The 23,497-nt window shown below is 44.8% G+C and overlaps 1 protein-coding gene across 3 annotated transcripts in view; it reads right to left on the minus strand.

Annotated features, from left to right (window-relative positions):
- Positions 1-13,647, minus strand: part of HLF (HLF, PAR bZIP transcription factor) — a 59,835-nt gene extending 46,188 nt beyond the window's left edge. Inside the window, exons 1-2 of one of the 3 annotated variants that reach the window (XM_025363600.1) lie at positions 12,963-13,647; positions 10,451-10,786 (exon numbers count right to left, since the gene is read on the minus strand). In XM_025363600.1, coding sequence (XP_025219385.1) covers positions 10,451-10,786; positions 12,963-13,077 — 451 coding nt within the window. In that variant the 5' untranslated portion in view covers positions 13,078-13,647. Of the gene's footprint in view, positions 1-10,450; positions 10,787-12,241; positions 12,336-12,670; positions 12,741-12,962 lie in introns of those variants that run through there. The other 2 variants (XM_025363603.1, XM_025363602.1) reach the window with 2 other exon arrangements.
- Positions 13,648-23,497: the final 9,850 nt, after the last annotated feature.

Here is a 23,497-nt window from a genome sequence, read left to right on the forward strand (position 1 = left end):
ATAGTTCTCTAGTAAAAGCCTGCATGGTCTCCTTCAGTGATACTAATTCAGCCTACATCATAATGACTCCATCCTAAGGTGAATTAAGTCTTCTGTTCAATCTTCAGAGCAAGTTGAGTTTAACTGTTTGCCACTATCCTTAAAATAACCCTTCATATCTTGGGGTATTGAGATTTCTGTTCTGGGTAATCTGATTACTGCGTATCTAGATGATCTTGTTCATCTGGTTTGCCGCATTGACTCCCACTGGTCAGGGCCTGGTGGCATCCGTCCCCCAAACAAATCTTTGCTTTTCCCATTCAATTCAATTCAAGTGGCATTTCTTGTGTATGAACGGACAGGCGTGCTTAACTCTTTCCATTAAGTGGAGAAGGACTTAGAGAGCAGTGATGAGACTTTCCTGCTCCACTGTCCATGCCTGGGTTCCACAGCAAAGACATCACAGCAGACTGTTACCCAGAGCTAATTAGAAAAGAAAGCATTGCTCTTCCCCACTCAAGGAATTTCTGCCAAAGCATTTATTTCTGCTGATCCGTTTATGCAATTCCACTTTCTAAGAGAACATTTTGTCACAGATGATTTAGTGTTGTAGCTCCCTGAAGCATCTTTCTGTAGCATGCACTCATTGTTTTTAGGAATATAGGGTCTCCCAGGCAAAATTTGAGAGGCAACAGGGTTTAACAGCCACAAGCCACGTCTCATGATAAGACCTCAAATTCCAAAGCATTCTTCCAAAGATCATTAAGGAAACAAATCCCAGATTAAACTTCTAAAAACAAAACTTTTACGAACCCTGTGTGACAGGGGAGCTGCGCAGTTTTTCAGGAAAGAAAATGAGATTGGATGGGTAGTGAGTTAAGAGAGTAACATCAGTTTGTTAAAGTCAGAAAAGAAGGAAAACTAACATTTTAGGAATTTCCACATTCAGTCATGGCGTCTGTACCCACCACACAAGCCAATTTAACAGAAACAAATACTATAGTTTCTCCCCCAGCAGACACTCGATTCTGCCAACACTCCTGTAATTATCCCAACTGTATGTAGCTGGAGGTGAAATGCCCACATTGACAGCTATTTTCTATGTAAGTGAACTAGATTGGGTTATGGCAACTCTTTGAGCCTTCTGAAATCTTGGCTTGATATCAGGGCACACTTTAGAGGGTGCTTGAGCAAGTCATTTCATGCACGTGACATTCAGCCATCCAACCCCCTACAATCCGATCCCCTCCCACAATGTATGTCCCTTTCCTTTACTAGTACTCCCAATGTGAAACACACACACACATCCCATATCTAAGCATGATGTACAATTCTGTTTTCAGGAAAGAAGGGAGCCACAAATACAAGGTCAGGATTCAAGAATGCAAAACTGTAATAATGACTCCTTTGTTTCCCAGGAGTAAAATTAATAAGCTAGCCAGAAACTTGGCTTAGTATTTTTAGCTTGATATTACTGCTCCAGGTAATCCTTATAATCAGGTACCACTTGTATCACTGAGACATTAACCTTCCCACCCCCACCCACAAACCCAAACGCATGCATGCCCACGCACACGCACACACAAACATATACATAACATCTGGTTCAATACACTTATTTGCAAACCTAGTAAGCTGTATAAAATAGAGGCATTTAAAAGTGATGAACGTTAATGAGTTGGGTTTATTAAAATCTATTTTTCTACTCCTATGAGACCAGGCCTGCTTTTGGACTTTTAAATTCTGAACCAGTCAAATCCCTCAAACTATTTCCTTGCCAAACAGTGTTTCCCCCAATCACCAAAATTATGGGTTTTATAAATGAAACCTAAACCCTGTGTTTTTGAATTACTTTCTCTAGATCATTAGAACATCGTGTTTTGAAAAGCTGTTTGATGTTCAAGGGAGAGTATTTATTTTCAAAATAATAAAAATAAGGAAATCCTGGTTTGCCAGAGGAAACTATTGTCAAGTTTCTAAAAATGTTTCCAATCCAACCTTGAACTCAAGTGGAAATGTTCACATGCCACTTCCCTGCTCAAAAACCTTCAATGGCTCCCTATTGCCTACTGGATAAAGTTCAAGTGCTGCAGCCTGGTACTCATGAAGCTGTCAGCCTGACTGGCACCAACCTCTCTGACTCATCTCCTTGACTCATTGATATGAATTTTCTGCACCAGCCAAACTGGATCTACACCCTGTTGCTTAAAACACCCTGTGGGCATTCCTGCCCCTGTAACTTTGTGGGGCATGAACCTCTCCAATCTGGCTCTCTCACCCCTCCTTCCGGGCCCATCACAGGCTACAACTCTTCTAAGAAGCTTCCCCCAGCACCTTTGCCTTGAGCAAAGGCTGCTTCCTGTGAGGTCTGGCAGCTCTTATTGGCTATACTGCTCTGTTATTTATTTTTAAAATTTTTATTCATTTTCTTGATTAATCTTTCAACCTCCTCTTTTCAACAGATATTGGAAGCCTCTATATACCAATCATTTGACACTGAGAACATGCTCGTTTGTCCTGTCACTCATCACTTTGCCTAAAAGTCTTATCTTCCCTACTAAATCACTGTCTCTGGAAACGAGCAGCCAAATTGTACTCTTGTCTCTCTTCCTCAGGGTGCACAAACCAAAACACCAAAGCACAAAACAAAAACAGATGCTATTTCTGGGACCGTGCACATTGCTCTTCGCCTCCTAAAACGTCCTCTGTTGCTTTCTCTTTTATTTTTCATTTTAGATACAGGTTCTCACTCTGTCACCCAGGTTGGAGTGCAGCGATGCAGTCAAGGCTCACTGCAGCCTCGAACTCCTAGGCTCAGGCGATCCTCTTGCCTCAGCCTCCCAAGTAGCCAAGACTACAGGCACGTGCCACCATATCCAGCTAATAGTTTTAAAAATATATTCTGTAGAGATGGGTCTTGCTATGTTGCCCAGGCTGCTCTCAAACTCCTGGTTTCAAGCGATCCTCCCGCCTCAGCCTCCCAAAGTCCTCTGTTGTTTTCTAATCACTGTATCACTTCATAGAGAAAAGTAACTGAACCGATTTATGGTAAAGGCTTGTCTGCTACGTACAGGGCACCAAGCTGGATCTTTCCTACATGGTAGCTTTAGAAAGCTCACAGAAACCCAACAAGGATGTTGCTTTGCAGAAAAGACTATCAAGGTTCAGAAAGATTAAGGATTTACTCATCAAAGAACCCCTTGGGGAGAGGAGGAATTATTATTCTGGAATGCTTGTGTAAAGTCTTGCTTGCAAGCAGGAGAATAAACTGAACCCTTCTCCTTTTGAAACACCATAACATACCTTTATGGCTTCCTTACCCCCAAGGTCACTATATTGCCTTTAAATATAAGTATTAATGTTTATCGTTAAACATTCAATGGTAGCAGTAACTGATTGACCTATTACCAAATATGACACGGAAGAAATCTATTATCAAGAACGTCTTTGGGCAGGGCACAGTGGTTTCCACCTGTAATCCCAGCACTTTGGGAGGCCAAGATAGGTGGATCACTTAAGCTCAGAGTTCAAGACCAGCCTGGGCAACATGATAAAACCTTGTATCTATAGAAAATACAAAAAGTAGCCAGGTGTGGTGGTGCATGCCTGTAGTCCCAGCTACTTGGGAGGCTGAGGTAGGAGGATCTCTTGAGCCTGGGAGGTTGAGGTTGTGGTAAGCCATGATCATGCCACTGCTTTCTAACCTGGACAACAGAGCATGACCCTGTCTCAAAAAACAAACAGACAAACAAAAAAACTTCTTCAAGATGCATTTTGTTTATTTAATCCCGTGAGCCAGGAAGAATGAGTAAAGGGTACAGTCAGCTACTCAAGGTCACCTAAAATTCAGAGGCTAAGAGAAGGGCAAGCAAGACTTGGCAGAGAAGCAGGAGAGAAATCCAAATTTCTTGACCAGTGTTCTTAATTAGCTAGGAAGGGAAAAGTATCAAGACTCTCTCTGAGCCCCATGCTTGGTCCTCCCATGGGAAATGCGATTCGATGGTGGTGAAGGTGCTGCTTGCAGCAGCTGTTATTAAGCACTTGCTGTGTGCGACTCAGGGTGACAATTACTCTGCATGCATTGGCTCATATGACCTTCAACAGTGCTATGAGGCAGGTCCAATGATTGTTCCAAAGTTCCAGATGAGAAGCTGAAAGCTCAGAGCATTTAAATGACTTGCCTGAGATCGTGAGCAGCTAATGAGTGGCAAAGTCAGGATTCACACTCAGGTTGGTTTGTTTACTGGATTCTGTGCTCTAAAAAACATTACTGCTATATTGCCCATATAGACGGGTGTCTCAAACACAGGACATTCTGACAGACATTGTGCCTGGTGAGACAGAGGCACCTAAGTCTGAGGGAAATTGCAATTTACAGGAAAACGGTGGTGTAGTATCTTTAGGACAAGACATTTGCTGGGGGAGGGCCTATTATTATAATCACTATTAGCTGTGACCAATATTCTCACCCACTACCGTTACAGAATCAAACACAGGCCCTGTACCTCTCTAATATATTATTTTCTAATTTTTTTTCATCTTATTACTTTCTCTACTACCTCCCCTCTTCCCTCCACTTTCATTGCTGAGACATAAAAAATGATTCCTGGGTAAAAGTGATTAGTGCTAGTTGGAAGAGAGGTTTCTGAGAAACCTAATAAATCACGGCTGTCTTCCCCTTCTCTGGCTTTCTACATGAGAATGTTATCAAGGGTTTTTTCTTCCCACCTCCCCCACCCCCTTTCCTTCTCCTCCACCTAATTCTGTCTTTATACTGCTATTTTTCTAGTCTGGTAGGCACAGTGCTGAACTGGAAAGACTCTGCCAAGACCCTTGGCAGGAGCTGGCCTCCAGGAATCTTGCCCACCACAGCAGCGCAGAGAAGACAGGGCCTCTGGGCAGACAGGCAGGAGAGAGGGCCGGGTTTGGGGTCTGGCTAGAATGTTGGACAGAACAGGTTTCCCTGGCATCTGAGCTGCCCTCCAGAGCTCAGCTTTCTCATGCCAGGGTCAGGATTACAATTGCTTGCTGGCACTTGCTGTCATTCTCCTGGGAAGGGAAGCGAGAGGGAGGAGGGAAAGAAAAAAAAAAAAAAAAAAAGCAAGCCAGCACACCACACAGCGTTGGGCAAGCTCCACAGGGCACAGCCACGTGTCTGGAGCACACGGTCATGCAGGCAGGCAGCCAGGGTTGCCAGGGCTCACACGAGAGCTCGGGGGCTGGGCACCTAGACAGTGGCTGTTTCCACATTGGCAGAACAGGAGTTGGTAACCCAGAAGCCATGCTGCTGGGTTAACATCAGGGAAGTGACTTGTCCTAACCCAGAAGGAAAAGAAAGGTCAGGCTGGCTGCACAGAGTAAGTGTTGGACATGATGGGAAAGAAAAAAAAAAAAGCATGAAAGTATGTCCTATTTTTGCAGAGGGAAGGGGACTGGGTAAATAAACCCCGAAATAGAAAACAGGGGTTGGGAATCCAGTCATTCCTTTCTGTACCTCCATGCCACTGACACCATAACGGCTGAATGCACTGAGTACTCATGCAGTACACACCGGCCGGACTTGTCAAGTGCGATCTTATTTAAACCTGCCAAAACTCCAAGGGAGAGGGGCCATTTGTAATTTCCATTCTACTGATGAGTAAACTGAGGCTTAAAGAGGTTAAGAAATTGACACAAAGTTACATGGCAAGCCAGGGGTGGGTCCGGGATGTAAACCCAAGCCCCTGAGCCCACAGCCTACACTCCTAACCACCAAGTTGCCTTGCTTTCCAGACATACCCCAAAATACCTCTTGCCACAGGCTTGGGATTACTATCCTGTGAATGTCAGCAAGCCCGTCCTCTGTAGGGCTCCGTGGAGAAGATAAACTCTCCAAGAAACAGAGCAATGTCTGCCTGCCTCCAGAACCATGCAGACTCCCTCCCCTTCAGGATCCCCTAGCCCCTGATGAATGAACAGCACTTTCAAGATGCTTGAGACACCGGGCACAGCCACTATCAGTCATGGCGCTCCCAACCTGCAGATGTTATCAGTCTGCCGGATTAGAAAGATATGTGAACTGCACGCCCTTAAGGGGAGCTTCACTATTGGGAAAAGAAAGAGAATCCTCCGACCTTCCATAAACGCAGAATCACCTGCACAGAACTTCCCTCCATCATTATTCAGATTCCCAGGCCAGCATTTTCTTTCCATACCCAAACTTTCTCACAAGGAAGGTCGGCAGAAACAGAACACAAACTCCATATTGCAAAGGTACAATGGGTTCTCCCCCACCCCCGCTGCTTTTGTGCCACCCACTTATGCCATCCTTTTCCCACACACGACCACATGGAAGGGTTTTCACTGTACTCTGTAACCAGCCTTCATCATAACCCGGTCTCCATGCTCAGAATTAGAAAGACAGCCTTCTTAATTCTCAGCGGAATATGGGCCTAACAGTGGTAGGACACCCCCCAGCTATTCAAAGAAAAACCACCAGAGGAAACAATTTCAAATCTGGCTTTACAAGCATGTGATATAAAAATAACTCTGCCTTTGTCTGCTATAGATGACTTTCCCTAAAGGGATGGCTGTCCTTAAAGCTATCGCTCAATTCTCAGGGGAAACAGATTCTTCTTTTTCCAGTACCCGGCATATATTCATACCTCCAGGAGAGCACCCCCACATCCCACCTCTGAAAGTATCTACAATGCAAACATTGAAGTCATCAGAATGACTCCTGCCATCTCTGCTGGCCTAGGAACATTCAGGACACTGCACCTTGGATGACCGAGGAGCCCCTGCAGTTAGCTCCAGCCTCCAAGAACCACTATTCTTCCCTTCATTAAGATGTCAGCCCAGAAAGCTTGGTGACCATACAATAGCCACAACAGGTTTTAATGAATCCCTGGATTGTTTCTTGAAAGAAAACTGGATTTCTTCAGGTATTTGATTCATTCTTTGGTCAGTGAGACTAATAAAGATGGGGTGCCCAAGATAAGAAAGGGGGTGGGGCAGTCATGGTAAATAGTATGAGAATTCACAAGAATGGGCCAGGTGTGGTGGCTCACACCTGTAATCCCAGCACTTTGGGAGGCCGAGGTGGGCGGATCACTTGAGGTCAAGAGTTTGAGACCAGCCTGGCCAACAGACCCCGTCTCTACTAAACATACAAAAATCAGCCGGGAGTGGTGGTGCATGCCTGTAATTCCACCTACTAGGGAGGCTGAGGCAGGAGAAGAGCTTGGACCTGGAAGGTGGAGGTTGCAGTGAGCCAAGACTGTGCCACTGCACTCCAGCCTGGGTGACAGAGCGAGACTCCATCTCAAATACATAAATAAATAAATATTCACAAGACTGCTCACCTTGTCATTCCAAGAAATCCTTGGGGTAGACCTAGAAATGCAGACTTTATCAGCTCATGGTTTCATTGCCCTTCAACCAAACAGGCAGCACTAACACCACAACAGAGCATAGCTCAAAAGATGCATGCTAAGTGAATAGCCAGAAACAACGGTTTGGTAAACTACTCTGCAGTTATCTCCTGATTAGCCTGATGGCTTAGTTTTATCAACTAAGTGTATAATTATGCTCTTATTAATATTCTATTTCTTCTTGGCAACCCAACGTCCCCTGACCTTCTTAAAAGTTTTGCCATAAAGCATTGCAGGTGGTTTATCCATTCGTGTGACAGGATCCTAAAGTAAGTCTAGATTTTGCTGTCCAAGTTGAAGTACTAGACCAGTGGTTCTCCACTGGGAGTGATTTTATTATGCCCAGGGGACATTTGGCAGTGATTGAAGACACTTTCACTTGTCACATCTGGGGCAATGAGGGTCCTACTTGCAACTAGGAGGTAGGGGCAGGGATGCTGCCAAGCATCCTAGAAAGCACAGGACACAAGATTTACCCAAAACGTTAACAGTGCCAAGGTTGACAAACACCAATCAAGACTGAAATTATACAATTCCCAAAATGCCCAAGGCTACATCAGCACTCTTCCCTTCTGAGGACTTATTTTCCTCAAGAGTAACTTGGTACTTCTATTCTGGTCCCTCCTGTGAGCCACACAGAATAATCAAGAACTTTCTCCTGTTTCTGGTTTGCTTGCAATATCCATCCATCAAGCCAACATCTCTTAGAAGTTTATTTTGCGTTGTAATCTTTATCATGATCAACAATCTATGAGCAGCAGAGCGTTATTTTACCTGAGTTTGGTATTTGAAGACAAGGTTTAACTTTTTTCCTTTTCTGTGAGGACTACTGAGTTTTCAATTCCAAGAAGGAAATTATGTTAAAATGTGTTTCCATTATTTAAAATAAGACATTTAAATGGAGAACTTATTTCTAGATCCTCAGTGTGCCCTTTGATCCCAGTGTCTTTTCACCAGAACCTTACGAAATGATATCCCCTGAAACTCAGGAGTTCTTTGCTATGGATTGCAACTCTGATTGGGCATTCCAAGCTTCTGAGAGTCACTGATCAATACTGACTCCAATGAGCTCTGACAAATGAGTTTTCAAGCTGCTTCACTTTCCAAAACCCCAATTTTTGACTCTCAGTAGGAACCAAGGTGTGAACACCCAACATGTGCAGGTCTCCTGGGGAAAAATACAGTATTCCTAACATGGTACACATCCTAAATTTGGTAGGGGACTGAGAAATACTTATCAATTGATTCCAAGTGTGAGGGTCAAAATACCCCAATCCAGTAACTACTGGGCAAAATCTCCTGACATTTCTCTCCAGAGGAAGGGTTATGTACAGTACCTAGTTACCTTAAGAGGATATTTCCGAAGACAGGGATTGAAGAAAGTAACAACAGTTGACACATATAACAATGATCACAATTGCTTCCGCAAATAGAACACTCATTGCTAATCATTTGACCCTTTATACATATTACCTCTAATTTTCACAATAACTCAATCAAATAGAAATTGTATCCTTCTACGAAAAGGGAAACTGAGGCTCCAAGAAATGATGTGGCTTTCTAAGGTCACACAGCTACAAAGTGGTGATTCTCAGTCTACAGAGCACAATGACCGAGGCACAACTGTGTCTCTCACTGGAGCTCTGTTCCCTTCTCTCCTCGCTGTTTTCCCACTTTGAAGGGTTATTCATTTTGTTGGCTGTTCCTACAAATAAATTGAAGATCGTGGCACCGCACATTCTAAGTAGCAGGGGCTCAGGATCCCATAAAGGAGTGTTTTCCCAAGCCCCCGCAGCCTCCAGGGGTGGCTGGAGACTAAGAATTAATTCCATTCCAGCCAGCGGCCTTGAGTTATAATTCAAAGTGAATTTTGGAGAAGGGGCCAGCACGCAGAGATTTGAAAGGAAGAACTTTAACTCTAATATGAATATATCAAGGCAGGGGTATTCTCTTCCTCCTTTGCATCATTTCCTTCCATTTAAATCTTGCTCTGTGTGCCACAGAAACTTCTACAAGGGTCGAGGACACGGAGTTCAGTAACAATCTCTAGCACAAGTTTCGCATTGTCCTGCTTTCTGTCTTCCCCCACAGCTAAGGCCCTCAGCTCTGTGACCTTCCGGACGATTTATCTGGATGAATCTTTGTTCCTGGTTACCTGTGCACATGAAATTGTCTTTCTTCCTGTTCATTTTGTACTACAGGGTGCTAAAGGCATGAATTCAAAGCTGCTTCAATCTGTGTTTATATCTGAGCATTAGCAGTGGGTTTTGAAGTACTGGTCATTTCAGGTGATATTTTTGTGTACTATTTCAAGATCATTTACAGCTGACCTTGCAGCCTTGTGGGCTCTGATACAGGTAGATTGAGTGTGATGGACAGATGAAAATGAAAAAAAAAAAAAAAAGTAAGAACAGTTGGGTTTATGGGAATAGCAACGAGAGAGATGGAGTCTGGTCCTGAAGAAGCCTCAGAAGCACGACATGAGAGCCTGGATTTAGATTCTATATCTCAGCTAATGACAAAACAAGATGAAAAGGATGGAAAAAATATACCTGCCCCACAACCCTACTCATATTTTTTTTTTCCTTCAGGACAGAGAAGAGTGAATGCAGGTAAACCAACCCCTATTGAGAGGCTACCTATTATCTATGTGTTTAGGGAATGAGGAAAAGAGATAGGAGATGTGATGGAGGTTTAAATTAGCCAAATCATTAACTGTAAGTTGTTACTTCTTAAACCTGCAACCCTTGGATCGGCCGCATCACAATCCCATGGGGGAGCTGGTTAAAATGCATATGCCCGGGCCCTCACTCTAGACTTGCAAAATCAGAATTTCTAGGGGTAGACACAAAGAGTCTGTATTTACCAGACCCTCCGGATGAGTGACATGGACGCTCATTAAAGTGGGAGAGCCTCTGCCAGGAGTGGAGCAGAAGAAGGTTCCTCTCTTAGGATATTTGCCAAAACCTGAGTGTTAAGATGTTTACGCTAACTCTACCTCGCCTGTCCCGTTCACCCTCCTCCTCCCTTTCTGAAGGGAGCATCTTCAGGGCACTTACCTGGTCTGATGGGGCTCTGCATACAGTTTGGAGATGGGATGCCAGGGTGAAGGGGTGCAGAGGCCCGGCTGCTGAGGTCCATGACCGAGGGGGCAGCCGAGGAGGCTGGCTGCAGCCCGGGAGGGTGAGGGCTGTGGTCATGCTGAGATGGGCTGGGGGGAATGCCATTTTCTGACAAAAACTCCTCCAGGTCCATGTATTCCAACTGGAAAGTATCTCCGTCATAGGGAAGGGTTTTGTCCCATAAGGTAGGCCCCAGGAATGCCGACTGGGGGACCGTCGGGCTGTTACTCTCATCATCCAGCTTCTTTTCCTTGTCTTTATCTTTACTAAATGCTGCAGAAGAAGGGAAAGTTGGACTTAAAAAAAAAAAAAAGAAAGAAAGAAAGAAAAGAAAAACAATACCGCTCTTTTACCACTCTTCCTGGCCTGTTATAAAACTACTTCCCACGAATGGCAGGATCCTTCTCTGGCTGCTGTCTTTTGTAGATCTAGAGTTAAAAGTTCAGGCAGGACGTGGATCTCTGCCTGTTTTTCAACATCTTCCTATTTACTTTGGAAAGAAGGCACTAGCCCTTGGGGCAGGGCTACAGGCTGATCTAGGATAAAAACCAGCGAACAGCCTCAGCACCTTATTTGAGAAGAGTAATAACTTAAATTTAAAATAGTAAAATAACACCTGCGATTATATGCAACTGCTGTCATTTTTAACACAACAACAGCCAATAACCAGGCTTGAATTATCTTCCAGAAATTCAACACAGCAACAATATGAGGTCATTTAGACTTACAAAGCCAGTGAGTTAGTGGTCTTAATTTTGGTAAGGCAGGGACCTTCCACCCTTCTTTAATATCATGTTTAGAGCACCTACTGGATATCTGGTTCTTTCCATATATTATCTCAAAAATCTCACAATAAACTTGCTAAATAGCAATTACCTCCATTTACAACAAAGACTTGGAGGCTCTGAGACTTGAAGGAACTTGACCAATGCCTCATGTTGGCAGAGGAGAAAAATGAGAACTTTCTGAGCTCACATGTGTTAGCTTCTAAAGCCACTGGGGCACACTGATTTTTACGAAAGGAGTTTAAAAAAATACAAAGTGTTTTCTTCCTTCTCTTCCCCAAACATTTGAGTATGATCCAATTTACAAACAGTATGCATTTACAAAACCTTTCAAAAGCACAGATATTGGAAAAGGTGAGTTATTCTATACACTTATGTTGGAAGTATGCAGCTATTTTCTTCCTGGAAATACTGCTCGCCCATTAGGTCTTTAACAAGCATTCTGGATCTTGCCAATTCTAGTATTCAGTCGTGGGTGGAATCTGGGATTAAGGAATTTGCTTCTGAGTTTCATCTTCAGAGAAACACAGCCTCCACTGCCATCCATTCTAACCCTCTACCGTCTCATCTGAAAATCTGACTTAAAACACCCACATATGCAAAAGCCTGCAGCAGGCAGCCCCTTCCTCCCAAATGCTCTTCCTTAAAGCATAGTTAAGGAGGGGTCCGTGGCTATCATCTGCAGATTGCAAACTCTTGCAATGCAACAGGTTGTCCTCTCCTAGGAAAGAAGGTGCAAGTACTCCCAAGCTATTTGTAGCCAAATAACCTTTCAAGACTTTACACTGTGAGTCGCACGGTTCGCATTTGCTACTGTGATACCGAAGACATGAAACCGCATCAACCCAAATCCGTGGTATCACTAGCTGGGTTTGGGGCCTCATCACACGTACCCTCCTCTACCGCTATGGCCAAGGTTGTCTTGGGAAGGTTTGGGACTTACCAAGAAAGGGCTCAAGCCAGAGGAGGCTCCTGCGCGATTACACGTGAGCCTGCTCCGCTCTCCCCTCCCACCAGAAAAAGTGCACCGGGAAAGTGTCAGCGCTGGAGGCGTGCACCGTTTCCCGCCGAGAGACCACTCCCCCCACCGGCCCCAACCCCCACCCCGCTTTCTCAGCTACCCTTCACCAGGAGAAAAGGCGTCTTCTCTCACACCTCGTGGGTTACAAATACTAACCAGTAACAGAAGCTGTAACACAACCCCAAAACCCAGGCTACGCAGTGAGACCCCCTCCCTCAAGCCAACCCCCGCCCCCTGCCCCGCACAGAACCAGGCCCCAGGGTTTCTTCTCTCCAGCCCGGGAGGCTCTGCCCTCCGCAGGCGGGCTCGCTCTGCGTGCGGGTGTACCTCGTTCTAGGGAACGATCCTGACCTGTCAAGTTACACCTCCCACCCGCGCCGCAGGAGCGGGACCCAGGGAGGCCGGGTGCCCGAAGCTCTTTAAATGTAGCTCAGGAGGGGTTCCTCCCCTTTCATGGAGGAGGAGGAGGAGGAAGGGGAGGAAGGGTGCTGGGTGAGCTCCTCAATTTCATCAGAGCGGGGCCGGGGCGCCGCGGGACAGGGCGGGAGCGGGGTGGGGGGATGCTCCAGCGGGCGTGCCCGGCCGCGGATGGGGACCCCCGGAGCGTCGTCCCTTCCCGGAGCGGGGCCGCGGCAGCGCTCACCGTCTTCGTGGTGAAGGGGGAGCTTCAGCGGGTTCTCCAGCAGGGACCTGAGCACGCCGTAGGGAGGCGGGATAAAGGTGGGATTCAGGGGGAGCGGTCGGGACATTTTCTCCATCGCGATGCACTCAAAATTTTTCCCCTTAAAAAAAGAAATAAGAAAGAAAGAAACAACCGCCCCCTAAAATGTTGCTGAGCTTTTCCTCCGTCCTTTGCCAAAAGTACTCGCTCTCAAGGCGGTGGAGAAAAGGGAAGAAAAAAATTACTTATATTTTTATAAATACATCTGCATAAAAATATATATTAAAAAAAAACTTTCGGGTTTCCAGTGCAGACGGTCCCAGGAGAGCGCGCCAAGTGCCCGCGGGCTCCCCGGCGACGCGCAGGATGCTCTCACCTGCCTCGAACCCCTCGTCTTGCAAAATGTTCAAAATTGAAAAAAAAGAAAGAAAAAAAATATGTCGACGGCTGCAGAAGGGCAGAAGGCACCGCGCCGACCCCAGCCCCTAGTGCCAGCACCGGAGGCGGCGCGCCGTCCCACCCCACCCCCCTCCCCGCGCCGGCGGCCGCTGCTCCCCAGCGCTCCGCGGCCCCGCAGCGCCGGGCTCAGCGCATCCGGCCACCCATGTGCCGCGGCCCTGACAAGAGTGACGTCAGGGCCCGCACCTCGCGCCCATAGGCGTGCGGGGGCGGGGCCACGCGCGGCCCCGCCCGCCTGGCCCGCTTGCCCCGCCACCGTGTGTTTAGCGTCGCCGCGCGCGCCGATTTTCCGGGACTTTGCAGCGCTGGATGGTTACAGGGGAGCAGGTGCCAGATTCCCTGGGCCATCAACTTACGCTCCGGTATTTTTATTTTATTTTATTTTATTTTGGTCTGGATGGGAAGAGGAATGAGAAATTTATATCCATAGTTTTCAGGCTGGGAATAACCTGAGGAGTTTAAAAAAAATCCCGATGCCCAGGCCACATCCCAGATCAATTAGAACAGAACCTCCGGGGTGCTATCCGGGCGTCCATAGTTTTCAAAGTTCACCAGGTGGTTCCAAAGAGTAGCCAAGTTTGAGATGATTGGTTTAGATCGGATTGAAGGTAATGACTCTTCTCAATATTTCTCCTGGCCCCAGCCAAGCTTAGCGTCTTCTTTCTTGCCCGGTTTCCACCACCACCAAAAAATAACTACTTCCTACAAGTCCGAATGGGATGCGAAAAGCAGAACGGGGAGCAGAGGGCTGAGCTGCTGGGCACTGTTGCCCACACTGCCCAGAGGTGTTAACGGTGGGGGGGGGCGAGAGGGGTAGACATTTGCCTGAAACGGAAAGAGGCGGGAGAGACACAGACACACTGAATGGGATTTTAGGAATATTTACTCTGGGTGAGTACAGGTGACTGTGCTTGGGTCAAGTTATTAGGTCTGCACGGTGATTAAAATAATTTTGTAAAGTATCCCCTACGGGGGTTTCGGCTTTCCTTGCTGTCACAGCAGCTGCGACGTCTCCCTCTGCCAGTTTGACCCCGCGGCGCCCACCGTCCCCGAGAGCTGCGTGCGACCCCTGTGTGGTAGCTCTGTCCCCGCGTGGGGTGGTGCGGGCGCCGGCGTGGCGTGCAGCCGCGGCGCCCCCTGGAGAGCTCCGCGGGGGTCCAGGCAGCTTCTCCCCCTCCCTCCTTACCTCTGCTTACTAAGACTAGGGTAGTTCGATCTGGGGAAGGGGCTGCAAGAACGAATGGGCACGAATTAAAGAACACCGGTTTTCAGTGAGACGTAAAGGCCTCTGTGACCCCAGGCTGAGTCGCTGGGGAAGGATGTGGTGGAGTCTTGATGGGGTTTACTTCCCCAGGAAGGGGTTGTAAGAGAGGAGGCGCCTGAAACCCCAGAGATCAGGAGCGGCGGCGCAAGGGGATTCAGGGTACCCTGGCAGGATGATTGTGGCAAGTGCCTTTCTGCCCTGAGCTGTAGGTTCCTCATAAAAGGACACGTAATCCAGTGACCTCAACCTCCTCACTCTAAAATCATGGCAAAAGGGTAAGGCGAAGTTCTAAGTGAGACGTTGTTGCAGTGTTTCAGGTTTCAGACAAATTCCAGAAACAGCAAACTTTTAGTTAATGCCACATGCATTTATTGAGCACCACGGTATGTATGCCAGCGACTATGCGGGGGCTAGTGAAAAAAGATGAAAAAGACATAATTTTAACCTTCAAGAACTCATCGTTTAGGGTTTGGCATATAAACAAACAATGTAAAATAGTATTAAAAGAACAAAAATGGAAAGATGGAGGTGGCAGGGGCACTTACATTATTAGGAGAGGGATTCTAGAGAAGGTGCCTAAGCTGGGCGTGGAGCTAATAGTCTTTCGTGAATGGTCTGAATCCATTAATTCTATTATATATTTTTTTTTAATAAAAAAGGGAATCCATCTCCACTATCCTTTTGGAGAGAGAGGCTATTTCCCTGTCTTGAGTTCCTTACATCCCTGTGAGTTCATAAACTGGGAGGACTGATAGCATCCTCTCAGCCTGGTTAGAAATCTGTTAGATTGCAGATTCCAGGTGCACAAAAGATGCGTTACCTAAGCTTTGTGTGACAGTCCACTGACATTACTCAGCACACCCAAAGCGCTCCACCTGCTCATGGTTCTCTGCATGTCCTCACTTCCCCATGTTTGCAGACATGAAACTCTTATCAGGTCAAGTAATCTGGTTTCCCAGAGTAATCTTCTCCTTACCACCTGACAGAGCTAAATACTGTGGCTTGGAAATTGCATTTCTCATTGCACGTGGATGAACTGGCATTGGTTGATCAAGCAGTTTCTTGGGAAATCGGTTCATTTAATTTAATTCCCCTGAGCCTGATCAACTTGTCACAGACCAGATTGAGGACCAGCCCTTTAGACCATGGTGACTCCCTCTCACTTCTCTCCATCCTTCTCTAACTTCAAAGGTATTTCTTAGAGTCTTAAAAATTATGAGCACTGGCTAATCTTCAATCTAGCCCCATTCCTTAACAAGATAAATGAAATTGATGCATCTTTTCTGCTCTGGCCATTTGTAAATGTTATTTTCTTTTTTTTTTTTAACACTTTATTTTAACCATGAATATTTTATTAAAATAACCATGAATAACTTTCTTTCTCTTTCTCTCTCTCTCTCTTCCCCAGAAGCAGTTGCGGATGGCTGCTCAAGAGAAACGAGCAGGATAGAAGAAATCAAAGGTTATATTGGTTGGGTAGTAAGACCCTCTGAATTCTACAGGCTAATTCTCAAATGGACATATCCCTAATGAACACTAACCCCAATCTGCACATATGCCCAGAGATGACTGCCACTCACAAGTGCTTAGCACTTGTCCACTTACAGAGCCCTTCCATGAGTGTCATATCATGTAGCCTGACAATTCCATGAGGAAAGCAATGATTCTGATTTTTGATTGCTGTGTAACAGATCACTCCAAAACCTAGTGGCTTAAAACAACCACCATTTTATTATTTCTCATTATTCTGCAATCTGGGTTAGTCTCAGCTGGGACACTGGGGTGGCTGGTCTTCTCTTTCTCTTCACCTGGCCTCCTTATACTATAGATTCATTTTGCTTGTTTTACAATTTCATGCAAGTGAAATCATACTGTATGTACTCTCTTGTGTGTAGCTTCTTTCACTCTGCACAATATTTTTGACATTCACCAATGTTGCATGTAGTTCATTTCTTTGTATTAGTGAGTAGTATTCCGTTGTATGAATATACAAAAGTTCATCTGTTGTATTGGTGGACATTTGGGTTGTTTCCAGTTTTTAGGCATGAATAAAATGTTTATGAGTATTCTTGTCTGAGTTCTTTTGTGAACACATGCTTTCATTTCTCTTGGATAAACAAATAGGAGCAGGATTGCTGAATCATAGAAGAGATGTGTGTTTTACTTTAGAAGAAGCTCTTCCATAGTCTTCTGAAGCAGGTAAATTGTCCTGCATTTCCAGCAACAGTATATGTGAGTTCTGGTTGTTCTAGCTCCTCATCAATATTTGGTGGTGTCAGTTTCTCTTAAAACTTGTAGCCATTCTAGTGGATGGATAGTCAGTTCTCAATGGACCTTTCATCTGAATTTTCCTGATGACAAATGATGGCATCTGCTCCTTCATGTGCTTCTTAGCAACTTGCACATCTTCCTGTTCAAGTCTCTTGCCCATTTTTGAATTTGGTTATCTTTTGATTAATGAATTTTAGGAGTTCTTTTATATACTTTGGTTATAATCTCTTTGTCAGATGTTTGTGTGTTGTGAATATTTTCTTCCCATCTGTGACTTGCTGATTAGTTTTTATAATAACGTCTTTCCATGAGCAGTTTTTAATTTTGACAAAGTTCAATTTGTCAATTTGTTTTTCATGATTATTACTTACTGTGAACTAGGAAACTTTTGACTACTCCTGAGTCCTGGAGATATTCTCCTATACTTTCCTTTATAACTTTTATAGTTTAAGCTTTTTCATTTAGGCCTATGACCCATTTCAAATTAATTTTTGTGTATACTATGAGGTAAGAATTAAGGTTGGTTTTACTCATGGGGATAGCCAATTGTTTTAGACTTTCATTTCCCCCTTGAATTTTTTTTTTCTTTTTTTTTTTTTTTGAGTTGGAGTCTCACTCTTGTTGCCCAGGCTGGAGTGCGATGGCATGATCTCGGCTCACTGCAACCTCCGCCTCCTGGGTTCAAGTGATTCTCCCGCCTCAGCCTCCTGAGTAGCTGGCATTACAGGCACGAGCCACCACATCCGGCTAATTTTTGTATTTTTGGTAAGAGACGGGGTTTCTCCATGTTGGCCAGGCTGGTCTCGAACTCCCGACCTCAGGTGAGCCACAGGCCTCGGCCTCCCAGAATGCTGGGATTACAGACATGAGCCACTGCACCCAGCCCCCTCTTGAATTGTTTTGATGTTATTGCTGACAATTATTTGACTGTGTATTTGCAGGTGACCCAAACTTTTGACCCCAAGGAAAAATAGGTGTTTTATCACTAAGGACAGAATAATGCTATTTCTATGTTCTTTCTAAGTTTCCTGGGGTCTGATTCATATCTAGCAACAGAAAAAAGTTCATCAAAGTTTATGGCTAAAATGAATGCCTCACTTTCCGTGGCTCATTCAGTTTGTTGACAAGACCTCTGCAAAGTTGTCCACATTAAGTTAGATAAGAGCTAAAAGCAGAGGCATTATCCAATTTGCTTTTTTGTGTATGAGCAAATAATTAAGCCTATTGGCTAGCAATGCCTCAGTGCTCCTGTCTTAACCTGCATGTGCTTAAACAGTAAGTCAAAACTAAACCTCTTTGTTAGAGAAATTCAAACAAATACTAGATAAAGAACATTTGACAAGCCACTGAAAAACCCTTCAGTTGGCCCTTCAAGGAGAAACGGATAGCAGAGGCTCTGGAGGTTTAAAACTGTCCTAAAAATAGGAATGACCATAGAAGAAACGTTCCTCAGAATCAACTTCTTAAAAGATGCCAGCACAGCTCTCCTCTGAAGTTCTGGAAATTAGCCTTTTGCCCAGCCAGCGGTTGCCACCTGTCCTGTCATTTCAGAAGTTTTGATAGTGAGGTTGGGGTGGGGAGTCCTTTGTGCAGCCCGGTGGGGGCAGACGTGAGGCAGCCATTTTGGCACCAGCCTTGCGGGTCTGCAGAGAGAGCTTTGCAGTGTAAGCAGTGTTTATGTTTCAGATCCCCAGTGGGTGTGAAACGTTGTTGAGCACACAATGCCTGCCACTGTAGCCTACTTGGGGCTAGGAACCTGGGGTGGATGGAGACAGGCACTGTGGTTACGAAGGGCTTTATACTCCAGTGAGCCAAACCTCTAGATGAACCTGTTTATCTCGTTGTCAGAAGGGTACTTTATCCAGGGAATTAATTCAGAAGTGAAAGGCATCACGTGGGAGTTAGGCTAGATATGCCTAACCCAGGCTTGTTCCTTCTCTCCTTCCCGAAACCTCTAACTCAGCTAAAGCACCAAAAAGGAAAATTATATCTAATTAGCTTAACTACTGGAGACCCCCAAATCTCTTTACTTGGTGTAGGATCATGGAAACCAAAACAATAAAACATTTGTTGGGAATGCCAAGCTCTCCTCCGAGGCTGACTCATGTAAAGGAGCATGAGTCCTTCCCTATCCTTTCCTTGAGGCTTCCCCGTCCTTTCCCTGAGCCCTGTATTGTTTGAGTAAATCTGAGTAGGAAAGACTAAGATAGGTAGATAGATAGAAGAGATACTAAATCAGGCGTGTGTGTATGTGTGTTTCACATCAGAGGATGGTAGGATTTCTATACATGTGATAGGAAGGAGGATGAAAGAAAATTGTATAAAAGAGAAAGAAAAGAATGTGTGTGGCAAAAGGAGAAGAAAAAAAATCAATGCAGTGTATTGCATAGAATGAACACAGGATTTGGGGCTAGATATACATTCACACCTGCCACTATTACTTCTTCTACTACTACAACAAATGCCAACAACAGCATAAAGAAGGCATAAATTATTGTGTGTTTGTGTTCTGGAGTAACGTTAGACCTGTTAAATATATTATCTCATGTATTACTTGTGACAATGATATATATTTCATTATTCCCATTTTTCAGATGATGACACTGAGGCCCAGAGAAATCAGTGACTGGTCATGATCCTACGGCTAGCTAATACATGGAGAAGCTATGAGTTGAAAATAGGTCTGCTTGACTCCAATGCTTGCACTCTTAACCTTGCTCCAGTAAATAAATGACAAACACTCATTCAATAAACTTACTCTGTTTTTACTGGTTCAAGTTCTGCCTCTGTCCTGTGACCTTGGATAACCTCTCTGATCTTAAGTTTCTTTGTGTGAAATATGAACTAATGCCTGTGCCTCCCAGCTTGCAGAGTTGCTAGGAGGATTAAATGAGATAATTTATGTGGAGGTGCTTGGTACATTGTGAAGCGCTAAACAAATGTGAGGGCTTGCTATTTGGGGCTTTTTTTGCATTTTCTGGTTTCTCTGCTCCTTTGCAGAGATGCTCCCACTTATGAATCTGCAAAACTGTTGATGTAGTCCATGATATTAGAAGCTACTTTTCATCCAAACACACATCCCTTTTTCTTCTCACCCTTTTCTCCCTCTCACCAGGGGCAGCTAAATTCTATTGCTCCCAGTCTCCAAAAGAGACACAAGTTTGAAGTTCAATAAAAAAATCAAATATAGCAGATTCCAAATAGCCACTCAGCCAGAGTCGGGAAAGAATAGCTATTTCCTATATCTTCGTAAGGGGTGAACGAATAGAAGTTTGTGGACTAACTAACACCTTAAAATTATTTCAAGTCTAGTAAATGCAACTGCAGGTAGAGACGGTTGAGCTGTAGAGGCAGAAAATCACCATGACTCAGAAGCTAGTCTTTAATTTGCTCAGTATCCAGTGTCAATTAGACTGAGTGAAATTGACTGACATCGACCACATTCTAAAATGTAACTTGAAAATCAAAATAAAAAATTATATATAATTTCTAAGCTGCACTTCGGGCTCTTTTATGTGCATGGAAAATATAAGACCAGGTATCCTCAGGTGATCAGAGTTTATTTTTAAGCTAAATAAGTGGAGAGCAAGACTACAAAACTGTGCTGAGTGTATGCATGCTCTGGTGGACCAAGTATTTTCATGACCAACGCAACCTGAAAACCTGCGGAGAACTTGAACTACGGCCTATCATCATGTAGGGTATCAGGACCAACTTCCCTCCCTTTATTGCGTATTAATCCCAAAACAAAGGTTCTGATTCATAGACATTGTCACCATCTTCTTTGAAGTTTCTGCACCGGGTGGAGTCTCACGTGAGCCATCTCATAAGTGATTGGCTAACCTTACACCTATAAATGAGTGTCTCTGTTGGGACATTGGTAATTGGTCCAATTATAGAGCCCAAGGCAGCTGGTTTAACTCAGACACTGGCAAAGTACCATGTGCAGCCAGATTAGCCTGGCATAGCTTTCCTTTAAAAAGGAGCTCTTTCTAGGGAGCATGCCAGGTGTGTTGAACTTCAAGCAATACTTAAAAATTTGTGTCAGCTGGAAAATGTGTTCCCTGCCCTATAGGGATACTCTCCATGGGAGCTTTCTTGCTGAGCATGGAATCGGAGCAAGGGGAGTGAATTGGATGACCTTAATGACATCAGGCAGTGCCAGCCGGGTGCGCACAGCCTTGCCGAGTCCTTCTTTCCAATTGAGCATGTGGATGTGAATGTTTCCATCCCAGGGACTTGGAGCCAGGGTGAGAGAAGCAGGAGGAAGCATCCTGAAGGGTCTTGCTTGGCCCACTGTGGTTTTAGATCTTACACATCAATAGACACATTCTAGGGTTACTTTCTTCCTACTCATTATGCCTCAAAGGCATTGCATCTGCTGGTCTTTGTACAGCGCTGGAGGCAGCATTCCTGACTCTTTGGACTTCACTTTTACTAGGTTCCAAGCACACCATTCCCCATCTGTTAATGCACTTTTGGTGTCAGGCAGGGAACATTAAGATTGATGAGCTTTCAGCAGGTCTGCTTTCCTGAGACGACAACTTAGTCTTCTGCTTCTCGATGCACACAACACTGGTAGAGGGCTCTCCTAGGCCAGGTACTGTGCTGGGCACTGAGGACTAAAGCAAGGAGGAGAAATGTGGTCACAAAGGCCTTACAGTCGGGTGGGGATATAGCAGCTTAACCAAATACCTATCTCGGTGTGACAGGTATCATTGATAAATAAGGAAAAAGGGAGTATGAGTGGGAAAGTGATTAACTCTGTCTGAATGGCTCAAGGCAGTCTTTATAGATGAGCTTCAAGTAAGGTTTTGTAGATAGAATAAGAGTACATCAGGGAGGCAGGGAATGGGAGAGGAATGCCAGTACGGTCTACACAGGCAGGAATACCACAGTCTGAATACAAGCTGTTCAGTTTTCTGGAATGCAAAGCTTACTAGAGGAAGAATGACACTGATTATTTTAACAGTAAGAACTATTATTTGCTGACCACTGACTGGGCTAGGCATTGTGCTAAATTCTTTGCATGCATCATGGTAACCCATCTTTAAAACAACCCTAGGAAATGGGTACTACTATTTCTTACTGATGAAATTTCTTGCCTATGTCATAAACCCAAGTCAAACTGGCTTAGGCAAATGGAGGGGTTTTGAAAACCTTTTCAGTCTCTTCCTTCTCTTTTTGTGTTGTTTTTATTCTCTGCAAACTTAACCTCTACCACACACTGGAGCATGTGATTTCCAGTAGTTCAGGAGTTTTACATATTTGCCTTTCCTCCACCAGAGAGGAACCAATTTTCTTTCTCAATTTTAGTTTAAAAAATCCCAGAGAGGCCAGGCACGGTGACTCACACCTATAATCCCAGTACTTTGGGAGGCAGAGGTGGACAGATCACTTGAGGCTGAATTTGAGACCAGTCTGGCCAACATGGCAAACGCCTGTCTCTACTGAAAATACCAAAATTATCCAAGTGTAGTGGTGCACACCTGTAATCACAGCTACTCAGGAGGCCAAGGCACAAGAATCTCTTGAATCTGGGAGGCGGAGGTTGCAGTGAGCCAAGATTGCACCATTGCACTTCAGCCTGGGGGAAAAAAAAATTCTCAGAGAAGGGTTTAGATAGGCCCAGCTTAGATCAGCTGTCCATTCTTGGATTAATTAGTAATGGGACTGTTAAGAACGTGACCATTCCAACCGGCACTGATGGTTAGAGGGAAAGGAGGAGCAATTTCCAAGAGGAAGGAATCCCAGGCAGATGGAAGTACATATGCCCACTGAATTCTTCATTTTGTAGATGAGGATATTGAAGCTTTGAGAGGTTGAGCAACATGTTGAGGTCACACAGCTAGTAAGGAGCAGAAACTAAAATTCAGTCTATCTCAGTGGTTCTCAAAAAGGAGCTCTGGAATAAGACCACCGGAGCTCAATGCTGGTTCCACCATGAATTAGCTGGATGGGTGACTCTGGGTACATCACTGAGCTTCTGCGTGCTTCAGTTTTCCCAACTGTAAAATGAGCAGGGTAATTGTACCAAGCTCACAGATGAGGATTAGATGCATTAATACCTAGGGAGAACTTAAGACTAGTGCCTGGCACAAAGGATAAGCTCAATAAATATGAGTTGGCATGCTCTCATGCTTCATGCTAGCTTCTTGTCCTGGTTGGATGAATGGCTGTTTCAATCTTCAGGGTTCCGCTCAGCTGCCTTCCTTGGTGAAACCTTCCTGATGCCCCCAGAAAAAGTTAGTCCTCCTTTGTGCTCCTGACACTTTTGCTTTCGTGTCCATCTTCCCAACTGCTCCTTGAGGATGTGGTTCTTTCCTCTTGACACGTGTCATTCCACCAAACAGTATACCCACTACATAGAAGACATTCAGTAACTGTTTGAAGGCATAAATATGCAGATTTCACCGGGGCAACACCAACATTGTGGGTCATTGAAAGGTGGGTCATCTGAACTGATCAGTTTGCCAAGCATTGTTTTTTCCAGCTCTCACATTTCAACTCTTCTTATTTGCCT

This window comes from Theropithecus gelada, chromosome 16 (assembly GCF_003255815.1).
Source record: "Theropithecus gelada isolate Dixy chromosome 16, Tgel_1.0, whole genome shotgun sequence".
NCBI lineage: Eukaryota > Metazoa > Chordata > Mammalia > Primates > Cercopithecidae > Theropithecus > Theropithecus gelada.